A 20,256-nucleotide genomic window follows, 5' to 3' on the forward strand; every position below is an offset into this window, starting at 1 on the left:
AGACAAATCTCTAGAGATTTGTGTAAAAGGTTATCATTGAGTCTGTTGTGACTATAGTCCTATCCTTGTTTCTATCAGGCTTTTACTTTTAATGCTGCTGCTCTTTCTGATTGTATTATGCTTGAGCAGCAGGTCAAACTGCAGCGATTATAAAAATTGCTCATATAAGCTTTGCATACCAAGTATTTTACTAATAAACGGGCTGGTGGCATATTTATTTAGATGCACAGGAAGGAAGAAACTTTCTCTGTATAAATTTTTTTTTTCATATGAGCTGCAAAATCTCCCAGACCCAGCAGAAATCGTGTATGTTCTGGTGCCCCACAGAGTGAACATCCTCTTTCATTCATTCATCATCTCCCTAGGGAGACATAAGGCTTTAAATTATGCTTAAAATTATACTTTCAAATAGACCACAGCCAAACTACAAATAGCATTCTCTAACGCAAACTTTGCCAGTGACCCCTTAGAAGAAAGCAAAATTTTGAAGGACCCCTTAACAGTTAACCTATTCACAGTTAAATGATCATAAAAGCTTTCCTAAAATTAACAGTAGTAGCAAGACTTACATAGTTCTTAGATGGTCTCCATATGCAAGTATCCCCTTATTAATAATACAACACAATCATATAATTTGTACCAACTTATTTAACAGACCCCCTGGCTTAGCATTCAGGACCACCAGGGTCCACGGACCCCACTTTGAGAAACCCTGCACTAATGTAATCGCACACTCACAGATTTGAGGAACAGATCCAAAAATATATGACTTGAATTAAAGTCTTAAAGCAAGCATGACAAAGGCTAATAGTCACGAGCCAATCCTTGTTTATTCAACCCTGTGAGAGAAAATAAGAGACAGGAATTGGTGAATGGGTATCATCTAACATTTTCATTCTGACACATAAATACAAGGGAGTGTCATCTCGAAACTATATTATGCTTATAACTATTAATCTTGATTTATCTTAAAGGTAATGACGTACACGATCATCTGGGATCAGGCTTTTAAAGCTGAACCCGCCTCAGTGAAATTCAGATCATCTGAAGCATTCAGTAGATTACATTTTTCATGCCTTTTGGATGCATTATTTTTTATGCATTTGGACAAGTTCAAACTCTTTACCTAGATAAAGTGCTTTTACTGAAAAGGGTTTCTGGATATATCACTTTTAATCATATTGACATACTAAAACAGACAAGAGTAAATCTGAAAACCCTGTAAACTCATATAAACTCTTATAACTATAGATGTTTAACTATAATTAACTGCTTTGAATAAAACACAAACAAATTGTAAACATTTTATGTGTGTTTTCACCAGTCAATGAAGCCATAAGGAAGGTGATTTAGTTTCAACACGATCCAAAACAAACAATGGGAATATGACACACTTAAGCTCTTAGGCAATTTTACAACAAGGGATTTTCCATCAAGGAAGTGAGCATTTTCCCCCACTCTTTCCCCAAGCACTTGTACTACTTCAGGCCAGAATCTCTGCAACCTACAGCCATGAACTGTAGGCATTGTATACATTATATACCATAGAAAACAGGGACTGTTTGCTTTGTATTTCACTCATAAAGTATGAAGGTGGCCACAATTACATAAGACCCTCTCCATCAAAAGTGTGCCTGCCAACGCACATGGTCCAGAGGTCACCGTTCTGTGTGCTAAAAGCCACTGTTGACAACCAATAACCAAGATGACTCAGTCAAATTGTCTCTATAAATGTTAGTGTCCACATTTGATGTGAAATATACCTTGTAACCGTGTGTGGGATAATAGAAATCACTTAAATGGCTTACAAAACAATAAAATAACCTGAATTAAACACCAAAAAGCCTTTTTTTCTCACTTTAATGACTTGTCAGACCGTGTAATTAGACCCTCAACTCTAGGAAAGTAAACAGAGGTAGCACAACTTTTTCTTATTGCCTACATTGGTATAGCAGCAGCTGAAACAAACAACATTGAGGTATTGTTAAAATCTTATAAAAAAGCTTATTAAATGACGTTATAATATTTTTGGCTAGAGTTAAGTGTGTTTTGGTTATCCACTAAGAAAGTTGCGCACGCCATTGTTTTATCTCATTTGGAATACTGTAATTCACAATATGTTGGGTTATCAAAGTTTTCTATATTATGACTTCAGTTAGTTCAAAACGCTGCTGCACGGTTTTTAACCGGGACTTGTAAACACGATCATATATCCAATTTTAAAGTTGTGAATAAAAAGTGAGATTCGAACGAATGTCTGTTAGTGAACTAATTGTATACACTATTTATATCGTAATTCAGAAACGTCAAGATTGTGAGATGAACAAATCGTTTTGGATTAAAAGGCTTGGATATTCCATTTCCTTGGACTTTTGGCGATTTATGAACAATTTGTTTTGGACAATTTCACCGAAGCGGATAAAGGGAAGATTTTGAAGGTAAGTAAATATCCTAAATCGGCCCCGCCCGGTTCAGGTAACTAACAACTAGATAACAGTTTTATGACTACTATAAATCATATGATGCTTTGTGTGTGCACTTAATGGAATCCCGAAAGTCTAAGCTTTACAACGATGTGCCGCATGACCGTATATTTTGAAGATTTAAGCTTCAAAGTTACAATGACGTTTATGCAGCCTCACGTGCAAGGGAGGGGGTGTGCCGTGTACGCACAGTGTTCCTTATCAGGTTAAATCCCTAAACCCCTACAAAAACGTATACGCTATCCCAGCCAAGATTACAGTTGAAGGTGAGGGGTGACCGTGCATTTGCAATAGTTGGGCCTAGGCCTGTCACACTAGCTACTAGTCATAGGTCGGTTAATTGCCTCATAAAATAATTGCGATAGTCGATAGTATTGTTTTTTAAGACCATTTTATGTCACTGATTATAGATGACAATAAAATAGCATAGGAATGCAAGAACATCCTTTCTAAGAACACAACTTTGATTTCTAAGAATATTAAGATAAAAAATATGAAATATAAATATGAAATTGGAATGTAAGAAAAAAAGAATATTCTAAATATTTAAAACATACATAAATATTATAAAATATGCATTTAAATAAGGGATGCACGATATATCGGCTGACATATCGTTATCGGCTGACATATCGCTATCGGCCGATAACTGCTTATTTTAATACTATCGGTTATCGGTCTGATAGCAAAATTAGGCCGATAAATGAAAGCCGATAAATGATGGATTATTTTGGTTTGTTGAACCACTTCACTTGCTCATTGCTGGCCATGTGGAGTTTTGATTGGTGCTTTCTGTGACATAGCACGAAGATGAAACGTGTTGCGGGCTTAAGAAGAGTATGCTAGTCTAGCGCAAGGACAAGATGTCCGCGGTCTTGGAGTTTTTAATTGTAAAAATAATCTGAATATTTATCGGCCTATATATATATCGGTTATCGCCCCCCAAATATAAAGAGTTATCGGTTATCGTATCGGCAAAAAAATTCCATATCGGTGCATCCCTAAATTTTAAACAGCTAATAGTCATTGTTCAGTGTAAATCCCAGCTTCACAGGGTTAATTGCTTTAGACGAGTGTTTACTCTAATCGCATCTGTGAGCATGGGCCATTATGCACATTCACATTTATAATATCTACACCTCAGATCTAAACACTAGATGTTATGGTTAAGTTTCAAATGACTTTTAATGTGTATTGCTCTTTTCATTGTCTCAGTTTTTAAACAGATAGACATGCCGAGTTTACGTTAATTTCCTCTCCGCACATCAGAGATGCGGGTTTTTATCTTTAAAACCAATTCCAGTCGCATGTATTCTTTCAAAATGAATGTATTCATCAGAAAAACACAAAATTTCAGCTTCAGTAAAGCTTTCTATTCGCCCGTGACTCTCCACCAGTGGCGGCTCGTGACTCCTCATCCGAGAAGCGCTAATTCAAAATAAGTGTTTGGAGTATCATGTGTGTGGTTCCTTTTTCCAAAATATGTGTTCTGCGCCTCGAGAGATCCTGTGTGCATCACGTGTTTTTTCAAAATAACTTCCTGCTGCACACGCGTCATAACCGTTTATGATAAAAGAGACGCTCACGTTCACAAAATACACGCAAGACACTCCCTTAACGGTAAACTCTGAATGCGAATAAGATTATACGAGTATCTGGCAAATGCGAGCGTCTCTTTTACCATAAACCCTTATATAAGCACTTATTTTGGCAGGACACGTGATGCACACACGATCTCTCAAAGCGCAGAACACATATTTTGAAAAAATAAACCACACACATGATGGGCTACATACAACTTCGCATCGAGCGCCCTCAAAAAAAGTCGTCACCGGCCGCCACTGCTGTCCACTCTCTTTCTCTCTGTGTGTGTGTGTGTGTGTGTGTACGCACGCACATGTGTTTAATGGTGCAAATACAAAATACAAATTACTGTTGCTTTCCCATATACCATGATTCCTTTACCAACATCTCATGACTGTTGTTCAGCTGAGCGTTTTGGGGGCTGTGATATTTCTGCTTTAAATCATTAAACGATGCACCGGTTGGTTGTTGTGATGTTTATCCCACTTGTCCTCCACTGTGATTGGACAGCCGAATGAGAATTGACATTGATGAGCTGAGCTTTTCACCCAAAGTTGAATATTTCTTAACTCTCAGCACTCAGTGCCGTCGCTTAGCACGGAAAAAAACGCCAGCTGCTGGCTTTTTTGAAAAGCGCCGTGCTGCCAGCGTAAAAGCTTTCGTGTGCACGCTACCTTAGACTGTGACAACCTTATCCCAAGGTTTATAGTTATTATAATTAATAGTGGTGTGGGGTCAGGTTTATTGACCTCTCTTCAAAGGGTTTATATTATATATCCACTTTTTGTGTCAAAAATCTTTCTTAGACAGTAAGAAATGGTTATTTTAAGAACCTTTGACTAATTAAATCCTTTGGGAAACTAAATGGGCATTGTGAAGAGCCTTTTAAAAGTGTAAGGGTGATGACAACATCAGACTTATGGCCAACATCTTGCATAACACCACATGTGTGTGAGATGTTGCAGTGACTGTCCAAGTCAAATAAAGAAAGTGCCCACACATAACACTCCTGCAAGGTGAGGATGAAGAGGATCTGCCATTTATGAAATAAAAGTTAAATTCAAAGATTTATAGATTTAAAAATGTTTGAAAGCTGTCGAGGAGCCCGTGTTTATTATAATTATTATACAGATTGTAAGCCTCTAAACACCGCTAAAGCCACTTGTGAACGCTCACTGATGTTTAATGAGAATGCTTAAGATGATGAATGCAGGCCACAGTCCAAGACAGTAAAATAGTAAAAAAATAAATGAAAAACTAAATAGTAAAAACTAACATAGTAAAAAAAACTTGTACAATAAATCAAACATGTCATGCCAATTTTGTATTAGACCAAAAGGTATGTTAGAAGGCAGGGAGCCTTAACATATAGACAGGATCACCTATAATGTCTTAAAATGCTTCTCCTGTGGGCGGCTTACTAGATTTTGGATAGAGCTATAACTGTAACATCTGTCGACTACACTCCTCTCTGATCAGACACAATTAGGCTTAATAGCCTGGACCCAGCTGCACATCTTTACTTCCCCTATTCTGTAGGATAAGCAGTATCGGGTAGCAGGTGCATGCAGGCCCATTGGACACAGCAGAACTCATAAAGAAAGAGAGGGCTGGCATTACATATGCAATAAGAGACAATTGACTTAGCATGTCATTATTTACATCAACGTAGGGATTATCTTATATTAAGTACCGTATACACCTTTTATTTTAAAAGACTTGGAACATAGCAAAAAAGGAGTAAAGTTTGGAACGACATGATGTATTTTGTCATTTAAATTTTCATGCAAAATCTGTAAGGACAACCATTGTTTTCATGCATAAAGAAAAAAGTCAACATTTTTCCAAAATAATGAATTATATTTAAAGGGGCCATGGCACAAGATTTTTTTAAGATGTCAAATAAATCTTTGGTGTCCCCAGAGCACATGTGTGAAGTTTTAGCTCAAAATACCCCACAGATAATTTATTATAGCATGTTAAAATTGACACTTTGTTGGTGTGTGCAAAAATGTGCCATTTTGGGTTTGTCCTTTAAAATGCAAATGAGCTGATGAAGTTCAAACATTGATCACAATGATGGTGGTTTGTTGCAATTAAAACTCAATTGTGCTGTGATTGGATAGTGCATATTAAGGGGGTGGTATTATTCTAATAAGAGCTCCTTATGACATCATAAAGAGGGCCAAATTTCAACAACCTATTTTTGTATGTGCTTGTAGAGAATGGTTTACCAAAACTAAGTTAATAAGTTGATCTTTTTCACATTTTCTAGGTTGATAGAAGCACTGGGGACCCAATTATAGCACTTAAACATGGAAAAAGTCTATTCATGCCATGGCCCCTTTAAACTTGTATGATTTCAGAACTTTTGGAATTAATGACTCAAGTAAAATTAAAGTAAGGGTGAGTAAATAATGACTAAACTTGGGTGAACATCCTGTCACACAGTGAAGATCCATCTGTCTGATGTAAGCGCATTGAAGCCTTTTTACACCTGGGGTCTCATTTATAAAACTGTGCGTAGGATCCCTACTAAAAGCCTACGTACGCACAAAAGCCAAAAATGGCATACATCAAAAAATATTAAGACTTATAAAACAAAGCAATGTTATAAAACAATCAGCAAGTGTGCATACATGAATCATCCTCAGATCCCACCGTGCAAGCTCATTCTCCCATCAAGTTTGTTTTTTTATAGATCACAACCTTTGCGTGGGAACTGGAGTATGCACGTTTCCAGCCCCGTTTTGTGCGTACGCAAGCTTTATAAATGACGCCCTCGGTCACTTCTTTCCTTTTTTTACTGATCTGATACCTTTCTGATTCTTTAAAACTGTTCCATTCACATTCAGCCACATAAATGTGTCTTAGCTAAACAGATATTTCGAGTATCAACTAACTTGTGAGTGACATGTTTACGTTTAAGAGAAGTAAAGTGCTGCGGATGCATTTAAACTTGTCCACTTGTACACACGCACACATACAGAGACCTGAAAACACGCAGCAATACGTCACTTCTTGATCTCTGTGAGGATAAAGTGACACAAGGGTTCTTGAACCATGTTTGGTTGCCAGAATGAAGTGCCTCATGCTCATGCTGGGTTATTAACCGAAACAACCTCAATGCTAAAGTTTACCTCAAACTCACATTCCAGCAATCAAAAAATACTTCTCAAATGCTTACCCTATTTACTGAGAAATTATTTAAAAACAACAATAACAGTGCAATGCATCCAGGTAGTGTATAATTTACCAATGGCTGTGAAACATTTAGTAAAGATTATGGATGAGCGCTCTACCTCATAGCAAACACCACAGACTACTACGGCTCACTAACAGGCACAGTCGCAGGATACGTACTGTGTGCTTGTCTATGCTTGTCTGACGGTGCTAAAATCTGCGGATATTTACGGGCACAGATTCCGTGCAATGTGCTAATGAGCACAGTATGGATTTAGTGGTGACCCTGTAGAGTTGGTCGGGCTGTGATTCCTAAATTTCTAGTGACTTGAACTCCATGAAGACCAATGACTGCATATAGGGTTTAGTGCAAGTTAAGATAGCTCTTTGGGTTTAAGCAGAGCAGTCGATATATTAAAAAATCCTATCACATACAGACAGCAAGCACAGCAACTGACTATGTAAAACCATAACAGTTGTAAGAAACAGAGTTAATAAGGATAGTGTTACCTATATATAGATAGAAAAAAATGACTATGCATGGAATTTCCAAAACTTGTCAAAGGGTCATCTTATTAATGGTCTACGACACAAAAGCTCAACCAGATGGCCTTACTTGGGGATTAAGATTTTTGGATACATTTCGGAGTCTTTCACAAAGGCCTTGCTTAAAGTAGAACCTCATAGTTTTTTGGAGAATCCAATTGAATAAAATCCTAATCCAGCCTTTCATCCAACATGATAATGCTTCTTCGACTAAACAGAGAGCCTACAGAAATTTATAAATACAAGCAAAATTAACTACACTCTTTGATTTTTGTCTGTTCTGAAATCTGTGTGTTGCATTGTCAGTGTTGTAGCAATGGGGCACCCGCATTTTGGCTAAAAACTTCCTTAGATAAAATTTTGGTTTTGTCTGACCTTAGTGAAAGCAAGGGGCAACCTGACGATCTCTCTCTACCATCGAGCTAGACAGGCATGGCTTCAGCAACCAGTCACGCCTCTTTAACCATTTTCGGTTATCCGCCAGTGATGCATGGTGACACGCTGCCTAGATGGGGACGGTAGGCTCTGCCAACTATTGGCTTCAAATAAGCTCTCAAATAAGATGTTACGGACACTACACGACACGTCCATATTTTTTACAGTCTATGAGTGAAAGTGACATAATGACCAATACGAATGGTAATCCATACTTGAAATGTGACTTCTGCATTTTACAAATCCAGTGAGAAGTAAAAAAACTCCCAGGGATGCGTTTCCCAAACAACGACATAACTCGTTGCTGAACGACCATAGTACGATGCATAGTTGGAGGAACAAACTACCTTGTCACGACTGTTTCCCGAAAGCATAGTAACTTTGTCGCACATGCGTCGTTTGAACCATGTTGGTTTAACAACATAGATGATGTCACGTGGGAGGTGAATTACTAATTAATCTGTGCAAATCGATTTAATGTCAAATTATTGCTGTAAATAACATATATTGCATCGGAAGACTGATTTTGTTATCGTTATTTAGTAATCTGTTGTTTATTTTCAAGATATTTCATTCACGCACAAGTTCCCTCTTACGTCACTCCTCCCAGGGATTCCCCAGGGTCTTAAAGCTCGTAGTCAAATGCAGCGCTTTCATTCTGTTTACAAATTTAAAGACGTAAAATAAAATTGTAATTAGGGCTGTCAAAAGATTAATCGCGATTAATCGCATCCAAAATAAAAGTTTGTGTTTACATAACATATGTGTGTGTACTGTGTATAATTATTATTTATATATAAAAACACACCCAATCATGTATATATTTAAGAAAAAAAATTTATATTTATATATAAAATATTTATATTTATATATAATATAAATTATAGAAATGTATATACAGTATTTAAATGCAAATATTTCTTAAATATATACATGAATGTGTGTGTATTTATATATACATAATATTTATACACAGTACACACACATATGCTATGTAAACACAAACTTTTATGTTGGATGCGATTAATCGCGATTAATCTTTTGACAGCCCTAATTGTAATATATTTAGAATGATGGACATAGACTGTACTACATGTTTTTTGCTTATTTTGTTCAAAAGCATGATCAACGCAAGTCTACATATGATTATATCAAGGAACAATGCTTCTAACGACAGGTGAAGAGCTGTTGTTCCAATGACACAAGTTAACAGTTTGCGAATGTTCGTTTGAACGATGGTTTCAGGAAACACCAAATCGTTGAATGATGTTAGTAACGATGGAACTTACGATGTTCGTTGGCTAACGATGCTTTTGGGAAACGCACCCCAGAGTGGTGATCAGTTATCACTACAGCGCCCTCAGTCGCGACCCGCCGGCCATAAATAGGACATTTCACAAGACTTTTTAAAGATGTCAAATAAATCTTTGGTGTCCACGGAGTACATATGTTAAGTTTTAGCTCAAAATACCATACAGATAATTTATTATAACATGTTAAATTTGCCACTTTGTAGGTGTGATAAAAATTTCACATTTTTGGGTGTGTCCTTTTAAATGCAAATGAGTTGATCTCTGCACTAAATGGCAGTGCCGTGGTTGGATAGGGCAGATTAAGGGGCGGTATTACCCCTTCTGACATCACAAGGGGAGCCAGATTTCAATGACCTATTTTTTCATATGCAATTATAGCACTTAAACATGGGAAAAAGACAGATTTTTTACGATATGTCCCCTTTAAGACTCGAACCTGCAAGTCTCTAACCATTGGTCCATGACTGCTCATATAAAGGTTAGCCGCAATATTATTTTGTTTTAACACAAATTCTACACATTCCTAGAATATGTGAACTTTAGCAGTGTTTATTGCATTACATGCTATAATGATATTTCAGTAAAAAAAGAACAACTTTTTTTGTTCATTTACCAAAATTAGCATGCCTGTAACTCAAAAAGTATGAATGGCATCTTAATAGCATTTTATGATAAACTTGGTATGAAACTATGATTCTGACCTTACAGTGGAATCCAGCATAGCCTGAGTATGCACATCAAAATCCCACACGATGGTTTTGTTTGTTTTCCTATGCGAGTCAGTTTTTATGGTATTTAATCAAAGGCAAGTATATTCAGTATTTGCAATGTGTGAATTTTTGCTAGCTGAGTTTGGTTCAGGTCCAAGTGAGACAATGGTGTACGGTTCTTCAGTGTAAGATGCTCTAACTAAGAAGATCACAGCATAGGTCACAAGATATATCTGTCAAATATGCTGAACATTGATGAAGCCTTTACATAATGCCATTACCTAAGAATTACACCTGCAAAGCAACCCCTCTCTGACCAGCCAACTAGCTTAGACTGAAACTTGTCCAGGAGATTCAGCTCTCATATTTATGAAAATGATAAAACAAGCACAGACTTGACAAAACACACCCAAAAACCTGACAACAGTGGGCTATATGATTTAACTACTCCCTATTTCTGACTGTTGTGTTTACGGAGAGGATGACCATAAATACTGCTGTTAACAGCACTGGTTACGGCATATTGTCCCAAGCCACTGGAATGTATGGGCCCATGAGGCCTGTAAACCAGAACCATCTAAGAGGTCTGCTTCCCAGACACGCTAGAGAAACAGCTGCTCTGGAATATGCATCTGAGCCTGGCTTAGGATCAGACAAGCAGAGAGAGTATCAACCCTGACATCACTGTACAAAATACTAAAATACATGAATAGGGAAGAATCTGAGATGGAAGGAGAGCGTACATTCCAGAGCAAATATTTGCTTGAAGGAAATCAGATGAACACGAAGAGCTAAGAAGCACACAAGAGACAAATTAAGAAACTGGAGAAGATTTGATTTTCTAGGGAAAATCACTGTAGAATAAGTGGGGAAAAACTGAGTGGGTACTTTACAATGCAATTGAATATTTACTTTATCGGTTGTTTAATCTCCCATAATGTACTCAATATGAAGGTCAAGAAGGGTGGAAAAATACCTAAAAATTCTTTCTGGAATTTTCCCAATCTTTGGTGCTGCTGTAGGTTGTAGAAAGATGCAGTAGATCTGGCATGTACAGCATCAAAGGCGTTTTTCACTTACAGTTGTGTTCAAAATTATTCAACCCCCCAATGCTGTTAAGGGTTTTAGGGAATTAAGTGTACATTTGTAATTGTATTCAGAATGAAATCCTACAATGACTTCTTAAAGAACCATATGCAACTAAAATGACATCAATTGGTTTTGTAATATAGTAGAAAATGTTTCTTTTGTGAATTCTTCATTGACACAATTATTCAACCCCTTAAAGAACTACCACTCTGAAGAACAGAGGTTCATTGAAGTGTTTTCAATCAGGTATTGAAAACACCTGTGGATGTCAGGGAACAGCAATAAAGCCTAATAAGCACCAATTAGGCAGCTTTAAAATGCTGTGATACTCAACTCCTTCTAAACATTTACTGGTGTGGTTACAAACATGGTGAAGTCAAAAGAATGGTCCAGGAAGACAAGAGAAGAGGTGATTAATCTTCACAGGAAGGGCAATGGCTATAAAAAGATAGCAAAGATGTTAAACATACCAAGAGACACCATAGGAAGCATCATTCGCAAATTCAAGGCAAAGGGCACTGTTGAAACGCTTCCTGGTCGTGGCAGAAAAAAGATGCTAACTGCGACTGCTGTGCGCTATCTGAAGCGTAGAGTGGAAAAAAGTCCCCGTGTGACTGCTGAGGAACTGAGAAAAGATTTGTCAGATGTGGGTACTGAAGTTTCTGCTCAGACAATACGGCGCACCCTGCGTACTGAAGGCCTCCATGCCAGAACTCCCAGGCGCACCCCCTTGCAGTCTCCAAAGAATAAGAAGAGTCGACTGCAGTATGCCAAAAGTCATGTGGACAAACCACAGAAGTTTTGGGATAGTGTTCTGTGGACTGATGAAACAAAATTAGAACTGTTTGGGCCCATGGATCAACGCTATGTTTGGAGGAGGAAAAACAAGGCCTATGAAGAAAAGAACACCTTGCCTACTGTGAAGCATGGTGGGGGTAAATCATGCTTTGGGGCTGTTTTGCTTGTGCAGGTACAGGGAAACTTCAGCGTGTGCAAGGTACCATGAATTTTCTTCAGTACCAGGAGATATTGGATGACAATGTGTTGCAGTCCGTCACAAACCTGAGGCTTGGGAGACGTTGGACCTTTCAACAGGACAATGATCCCAAGCATACCTCCAAATCCACTAGAGCATGGTTGCAGAAAAAAGGCTGGAACATTTTGAAGTGGCCATCGCAGTCACCAGACTTAAATCCGATTGAGAACCTCTGGTGGGACTTAAAGAAAGCAGTTGCAGTGCGCAAGCCTAAGAATGTGACTGAACTGGAGGCTTTTGCCCATGATGAATGGGCAAAGATACCCGTAGATCGCTGCAAGACACTTGTGTCAAGCTATGCTTCACGTTTAAAAGCTGTTTTAACTGTAAAAGGATGTTGTACTAAGTACTAAGATTGAATGTCACTTGGTGGTTGAATAAAACTGATAATGATGTGAGCACAGAAAAGACATTTGTGGTTATTTCATTATAAATGTTATGTTATATTTGTCTGACCTACACATGCCTCTTTGATGTAATTGTAAGCAGGATGACTGAATGATCAAAATCAATGTCAAACCGGCCAAAACAATCAATTTCAGTTGGGGTTGAATAATTTTGAACACAACTGTATATGTGTGTTGAAACATGGCTTAAGGATGAGTATTTACTGTAAATCTAAGTCAGACTAGGCCATGATGTATCTCTACAGGACAAGCGTTGTTGGCAGAGTGCTTTTTTTGATTTGGCATTGGGGACAGCCAGCTGGCAGATGGTCATTAGTGGCAGCAGGGCATAATAGGGAGTTACCCCTCCTCTTGCAGGACTGGACATCATGTCTCAGGGGTAAAGTGAATAAATCGCACTCTGGTTACACACCGTCCTAAAAGAAGCACTTAGCAAACATAAAACTGCCGGGGAGTGGACATTCACATTATTATTGCATCAGATGCAACGTTTTTAAGAGTTTTTAACACCATATCAGCCATGTAAGTTTCTTTTTTGCTAAAACTGCATCTAATAACATGGGCATAAGGGATTAAGGCTTTTGACAGAAAAAACATGTTGGTGGAACTTCTCCTAATATTAAAGGACAAGCTCGGTATTTTACACTTAAAGCCCTGTTTTCAGATTGTTTATGATGAAATAGAACGGTTTTGACTGAAATTTGGACATATGATGCTGGCCCGAGATTTTTCGGTTTCTGTGGTATCACCCCCCCACCCTCACAACTGCTGCATAGGTGCACTGGAACAATCCTTCCTAAAATGCATTAAACTTTCGTTTACAAAGACGTGAAACTCACCAAGTGGTCATGAGGGTTCACTGATATGCTCACACAAAAATCACTGCAACAGATGCTTTCCAACAGGTGTTTTAGCATTCGTTGTAAACTTATGGACCTATTTTTCCAAACGCCTCACACCCGTATATTCTTCCGCTGAGAGCTTGAATAATAGACACTCCAGCCAGGTGGAGGCGATAATCCGCCTTTGCCAATTGCAAGAATACAAACAATGTTCCCAGCACGGAGTAATACCGTACCTCACAGCACATCTAACTAGGGGTGTAACGATTAATCGTGCAAATGCGCGTTTTCTCAATGAATGAATTTTAATTAATTATGGTGAAATCCAGGCACATCCGAACGCCAGGGGGCGCTCCCGTGCAGAAACTCCCTTTGTACCACAGAAGAAGTAGCATTACGAATGCTATTCCAGGAAATGTCTACAGGAATATTTATATCACTGTTCTTCAAATTGTTTCAGGTATTTTCATGATAATAAAGAATATTTTTAATGATTTTGTTTAACGAGTGTTGCTTTTTTAAATGCAGGTTATTAACAACTCTGACTCGTTATGATTTTAGATTGATAAGGACTTCCTACTGACCAAATGCCGTAGTACAGGCACAAGCTGTGCATGAAACAAAGAATCGCAGCCTTCCGATTCAGAATTGATTTCAGACAGCCATTTTTAATGGGACACACGGTTGAATCGTAACATCCCTACATCTAATACAAGTCAATGGAGTTGGACAAAAACTATGATAAAACCTTGTTGGAATGCGTCTTTTGCAGTGATTTTTGTGTGAGCATATCAGTGAACACCCCTGACCACTCGGTGAGTTTCACATCTTTGTAAATGAAAGTTTAATGCATTTTAGGAAGGATTGTTCCAGTGCACCTATACAGCCATTGTAGAGGTGGGAGGTGATACAACAAACACCCGAAAATTCTCAGGCCAGCATCATATGTCCAAATTTCAGTCAAAACCATTCTATTTCATCATAAACAATCTGAAAACAGGGCTTTAAGTGTAAAATACCGAACCTGTCCTTTAAACGTTCTTCTGCATTTGTCAACGACTATAAACAATAAACAAATCTGATCCCATTGATTAAATAAAATAAAAAAATGCCTTTCTGTTTTCCATTTTTATCAACACAGATTCATAAATTATTTTCATGAAACATTACTTTAAGTGGTTTTGAGAGTCTGGACAGAGATTGGATGAATGAGAAGGATTCTAGACTTACATGTGTGGACTGAGCTCATAGAAGTTCCTGTTGCGATACTCCTCAACTTTCTCTGCTGTGTAGATGGGCAGTGGCTTGTAGGGGTTCATGGAGATCACCACACTGCCAATGTATGTGTACAGAGAACAAAAAGAGAGCTCATCAAAGCAAAGCAATGTGACATATTCTAAAAAAAAAAGATTTGAGGAGAGCAGAGAAAAACATCAAATCTAGTCTTTCTGTATCTGGATGCTCTTAAAGCAGTCGAGCTATGCAGGGCAAAGCCAGCCGCAACAAAAATGAAGGCGTTCATCCATTGCGAAAATTGTAGTAATTGAGAAGAAGTGCAGAAAGATTTCTTTCACTTTGATTTCTTTTAATTGCGTCTTTAGTCACTAAGCTATGAATACAAATGAAGTATTACTTTCAAACTTAACCACACGCTTTGTTTAGCCGCATGTAACCAACACAGGCAAAATTACATTGTTAGGCTTTTCAATGGTCTTGATAACAGACACCTGTGGGTGTCTATGGGAATGTTTTTAGTGTTTTGTACTTTGTAATATAATCTACTTTTATTCTAAAATAGCTTATTGTGTTCATGATCTTCAACAATGAGACCACAGACATCAAACATATTTTGACCTCATTCACACAGAGTTACAATCTACCTCTGTCTGCATGATCCACATGGAAATTCCACTGTATTGTTCAGACAGGCGGGGGGCCGAAGCAACCGCACAAGAGAACACAAACAAAAATGTTTGGAATCTCAGAAAGCATCAACAAGACAAAATGATCATAGATGGCCAATGAGGGCAGCAGTTTCTGTGAGGGGTTGTAAGGTTATTATTTTATCAGCTTTATTAATTATGTTCAGGACTTTTAAACTCCTATTGTGGTCGATAATTTTATCATTTAGAACTCATCTTTGAGCATCATAATAGCATAAGTTAAAGTTTTTCCTGAGACAGTAATTCAGTTATCCTTTTAAAAAACAGTGTTTCTCAATCCTGGAGGACCCCCTCCCAGAAAGTTTTAAATGTCTCCTTATTTAAAACACCCGAACAAACTCATCAACCTCCTTCCAGAATGTCTCCCTAACAAGCTAATGAGTTAAATCAGGTGTGTTAAATAAGGAGACATGTAAAACATTCTGGGAGGGGGTGCTCAAAGATTGAGAAACACTCCTAAAACACCTTAAATGTAACTCTACACTCTTGCTTCTTTCTGTATTAGATATGAATATATAAAAATGTTACATTACATTATAGTGACCAAAATCACCATGGTTTTGAATATTAAATGTAAAAATGTAAAAAAAAAAAGTACTGATGCAAACCAAATTTAAAATCGATTTTACATGTAAGTGAACTTTTGTTCGACATAAACATCAACATTAAATAACATTAAACATGGCACTTTTGGGGTCGTGAAATAAATGTTAATCTAGCTCAGATAAAACGAGTGAGTAAATCAGATTTTCAAATAAACACATGAGAACTCAGCAAGTTATCTGTCTGCGTATGTTATGAGAAATATAGTGTACTTTAGGACCCAGGAATAAGCTGCACGGCTCGCATGACCTGCACTCGCAGCAATCACAGAAGAAACATTAAAAAGGAGCTTTAAACATCAGAACACATAATTTAATGGAAAATGAATAGAAAAGATGGATCTGTCTGAAGAAATATAAAGTAAACATGTGTCAGAACAACTAAATGTAAAAATTTTTTGCACTTAAATTCAGTCAGTGAAGCACTGTCGTCACAAACACATGGGAGCAGAAGCAGAGATGGGGACTCGAGTTTGAGACTTGGACTCGAGTGTGACTTAAGTCGCACACACAGTGACTTCAGTCTCGACTTGAGACTCGACCCTCAAAGACTTCAGACTCGACTCGGACTCGAGCTGCGCGACTCGTGAACAATGTTTATTTTTAGGAAACGTCTGATGAGCTCGCTGTCATAGCTCCCTCCGTTACCTACAACCTGCCCACGACGTAACACGTGACGTATCTGCTCCGCTCGCGCGCCCGCAAACATACATGTCGACCGTACCTGCAGGCAGCCGCTGCTGTGGCATTCATCTGAAGCTTTGGGTAGTGCTGTGACGGATCCACGGTTCAGCTCGCATGCGATTTGCGGATTAATATGCAATTTAAATAGGGTAAGTTTATCATTAACGTGTTTCTAAGGCTTGCGATTGTTTAAATGGTTAAACAATTTAACCGCAAAAAGGCGCTCAAGTGAGCAGATTTCTGTACGCACATGCGGTTAAGTGTATCCGGTCCAGCTCCAGTCAGGTCCAGAGTTGCGCTACTTTGTGTCATACTGTAGTGTAGTCCATTAACATACATTTGCTGAATAGAGCAATGAAAAACAATGTAACGTTTTTATGTGAAGCGACTGCTGCATCTTCTTCCTGAAGCTCTGTTTAGAATTCGCCCTCTGCCTGTGTTTGAGCACGCGTTTAGTGCCCTCAGTAGTTCACATACAGAGAGAAGTGTTTCAAAAGTTAAGCCAACATAAAATCTTTCTTTTCTTGAAAAGGCACATACACGCAAAATGATCTCAGAGTATTCTTTTTCTAATAAAAAAAGTTTGTTTATGTCTTAAGAAACCAGTCAGAAACCAGTCTGGGCTTATTTGTTCTTAATAAAGAGACAGTAACCTCAATTAACCTACTTAAGTCTGTGTCATTTATGTTAATCAAACAACCCAAGACAAACAGAAAATCACTTCTATTGCTCAATAATAATAATAATAATAATAATATTTAATTTGTACAATAAAGACAGTGTTATTATCCATTTAATTTAATTTCTGTAGCTAATGCTAATTTTAGACCTTACTTAATGTGCAACTTTTTTATAAATGTTTATCATTTCTTTATTTGTTATTAGATTTTTATTTGTTACAACGAGACTTGAGACTTGACTTGGACTCGAGCCCAGAGACTTCAGACTTGACTTGGACTCAAGCTCGAAGACTTCAGACTTGACTCGGACTTGAGCTCAGAGACTTGTGAACATCTCTGAGCAGAAGTGAATGAATGTGTTTGTTTGACGTTATTGCTTAAAATAGTTGATGCTGGATAGGGGTTTTCAAGCAGTGACACTGGTTTAGTCGATTAAATGCCCCAGAAATAATGGTGAATGGTGTCTTTTTAAGACAATTTTATGTCAATGATTATATATGACAATAAAATAGCACATTGAAACAAGTACATCCTTTCTAAGAACACAACTTAGATATTTAAGAATATTAAGAAATACGAAATATTATTATGAAATTGGAATGTAAAAAATATTTGAAGAGCACCAATGGTTCGATTCACAATTTTTCATTTCCTTTGGTGTGCAAGTGTGTATTAGTACATGTTAAAGATATGCAAAAGGTACAAATTCCAAAGTAAACAATGACGTGAGTTATCGTCTCCAATGTAAATCTCTTTCTTGGACTACAACAAACACACGGATTGTAGGCAACAGTTTACTTCCTGGGATTAGATAAGACCGACACTATCATAATTCCTCCTGCTTGGACTCACAGCCTGCAAGTTAACTCCTGGTAGCATTGCATTGTGAGCGAATCTTTCAAACGTGGTAAGGAGCGTCACATTTCCGGCTGACATCAGAGGTATTCAGACCAATCATAACGTACAGATTAGCTGGCCAATCAGGGACACAGAGCTTTTCAAATCAATGAGTTTTGTACAAAATCAGTGCGTTTCAGGAAGAGAGTGAAATCTGGAGGTACAAAAATGTACGGTATGTGAAAAAGAATGTGTTTTTTAACTTTATACCACGGGTCTGTTGAATGCTGCATTCTGATTGGCTGAGAAATGTTCTATGGGTGTTGATTATTTTTCTGTAAACCGCACACCTAACTTGTCAAATGTCTTAAAAATAGGCACCAGAGCAATGTTTGTGGTAACCGTGGTATAAGAGGAATAATTGACTCCGCTCCTTTGAATTATTTGAAAATAATGCACACCTGCGGTGCAACGGCACTCCGCTTCGCGTCGTGCCGCATTACCACCTTGGTGTGCACCATTTTCTTACAATCCAATGGCCCGTTGTCAATTATTCCTTACATAAACCATGCGAACACATTGTATTATACCAAATACACAAAATAACATTGTTTTTAGCAACGAAATAGGTGCACTTTAAACATAAATAAATATTACAAAATATGCATTTCAATTTTAAATAGCTTATAGTCATTGTTCAGTGTAAATCCCAGCTTCACAGGGTTAATTGCTTTAGACGTGTGTTACTGCACGTAATGCTGCACCTATCGGTTAAATAGCAATTAAAAAAAAATGACAGTAATAGGACATTTTAATCACAGTTAACCATTAAACCAGTAAACGTTACATCTCCATTTTGTATACGCTGATCTATGAATATGCAAATTATGCCACACCTCTCACTCACACAGCTCAGATGATAGACATGAATATGCGAATTGGTCCACGCCTCCACTCTTTCACACCACCTGGTACCATAGACATATGTAAATAGATGCTACATTCGTCAGTTTTCGACACATAACTGCCAAGTCTGCTTTCACAATGCATACGTGACCTGCGTATTTGCAGCCCTCATTTTTTTAGGGTTGATGTAACAGGTGCACCTCTGCACCTGTCACGTGAGAGCATCACAAAAGTAGAGCTGAAGCAGCAGTGCTGTTTTAATGCAGGTTCCATAAATATCTATGGCTCAAACTACTGATACACTCGTTTAAATGTGATAATGTAATTGGTTACATGTTTGTTACATATGAAACCGAGAAGATTTTAAATAGCAGTTTTAAGAAAATTTTTCATTCAAAAAGTCAAATTTTATTGAGAAAATACTCAGCAATGAAGTTGAATGATAATTTTGCACATGTTTTGTCTTGAAGCATATTAAAAACAGCACATGGACATTTAAAACAACAATAAAAACTTGATTTTTACCACAGGGGGACTTTAAAGTAGCCTTTTCCCATACTTTATTGTAACCATTTTTAAAAATAAAAATGTAAATGCATTTTCTTATAATGCAAGAGGTCTTGCAGCTCTTTGACTTATGGTTACAGATTGCATAAGCCTTAAAGATGGGCTTCAGGGCCTCTTTTATTGCAACACACTCACAAACTATTAACAAGTGTTCAAAGGCAGCATAATTAATCCCTTGTAGGAAACAAATCAAATGTGGAAGGATCAATAAAAATGTAAGAAAAGCAAGCAGCATAAAAAAGTTGTCCATAACTGAAGTAAACTAAACTGGCCATTTCTAATGGTCTTAACACATCTAAAAGTGGATACTTGAATTAGTTTCAGTTGGCTCTATAGACAAATGTAAGTGCCAGATAGTGAAGAAAAGAAGCTAACAAGTGTCCAGGAAACATGTTCAATATGGTTTCAA

General features: G+C 37.6%; 1 protein-coding gene across 6 annotated transcripts in view; it reads right to left on the reverse strand.

Annotated features, from left to right (window-relative positions):
* Window positions 1-20,256, reverse strand: part of myo1b (myosin IB) — a 130,229-nt gene that overhangs the window by 84,777 nt on the left and 25,196 nt on the right. For all 6 annotated transcript variants that reach the window (XM_073854910.1, XM_073854908.1, XM_073854912.1 and 3 more), the window contains exon 3: window positions 14,859-14,974. In XM_073854910.1, the coding sequence (XP_073711011.1) occupies window positions 14,859-14,974 (116 nt within the window). The remainder of the gene's footprint in view (window positions 1-14,858; window positions 14,975-20,256) is intronic.

The sequence above is a fragment of the Misgurnus anguillicaudatus genome, chromosome 17 (assembly GCF_027580225.2).
Source record: "Misgurnus anguillicaudatus chromosome 17, ASM2758022v2, whole genome shotgun sequence".
Lineage (NCBI taxonomy): Eukaryota > Metazoa > Chordata > Actinopteri > Cypriniformes > Cobitidae > Misgurnus > Misgurnus anguillicaudatus.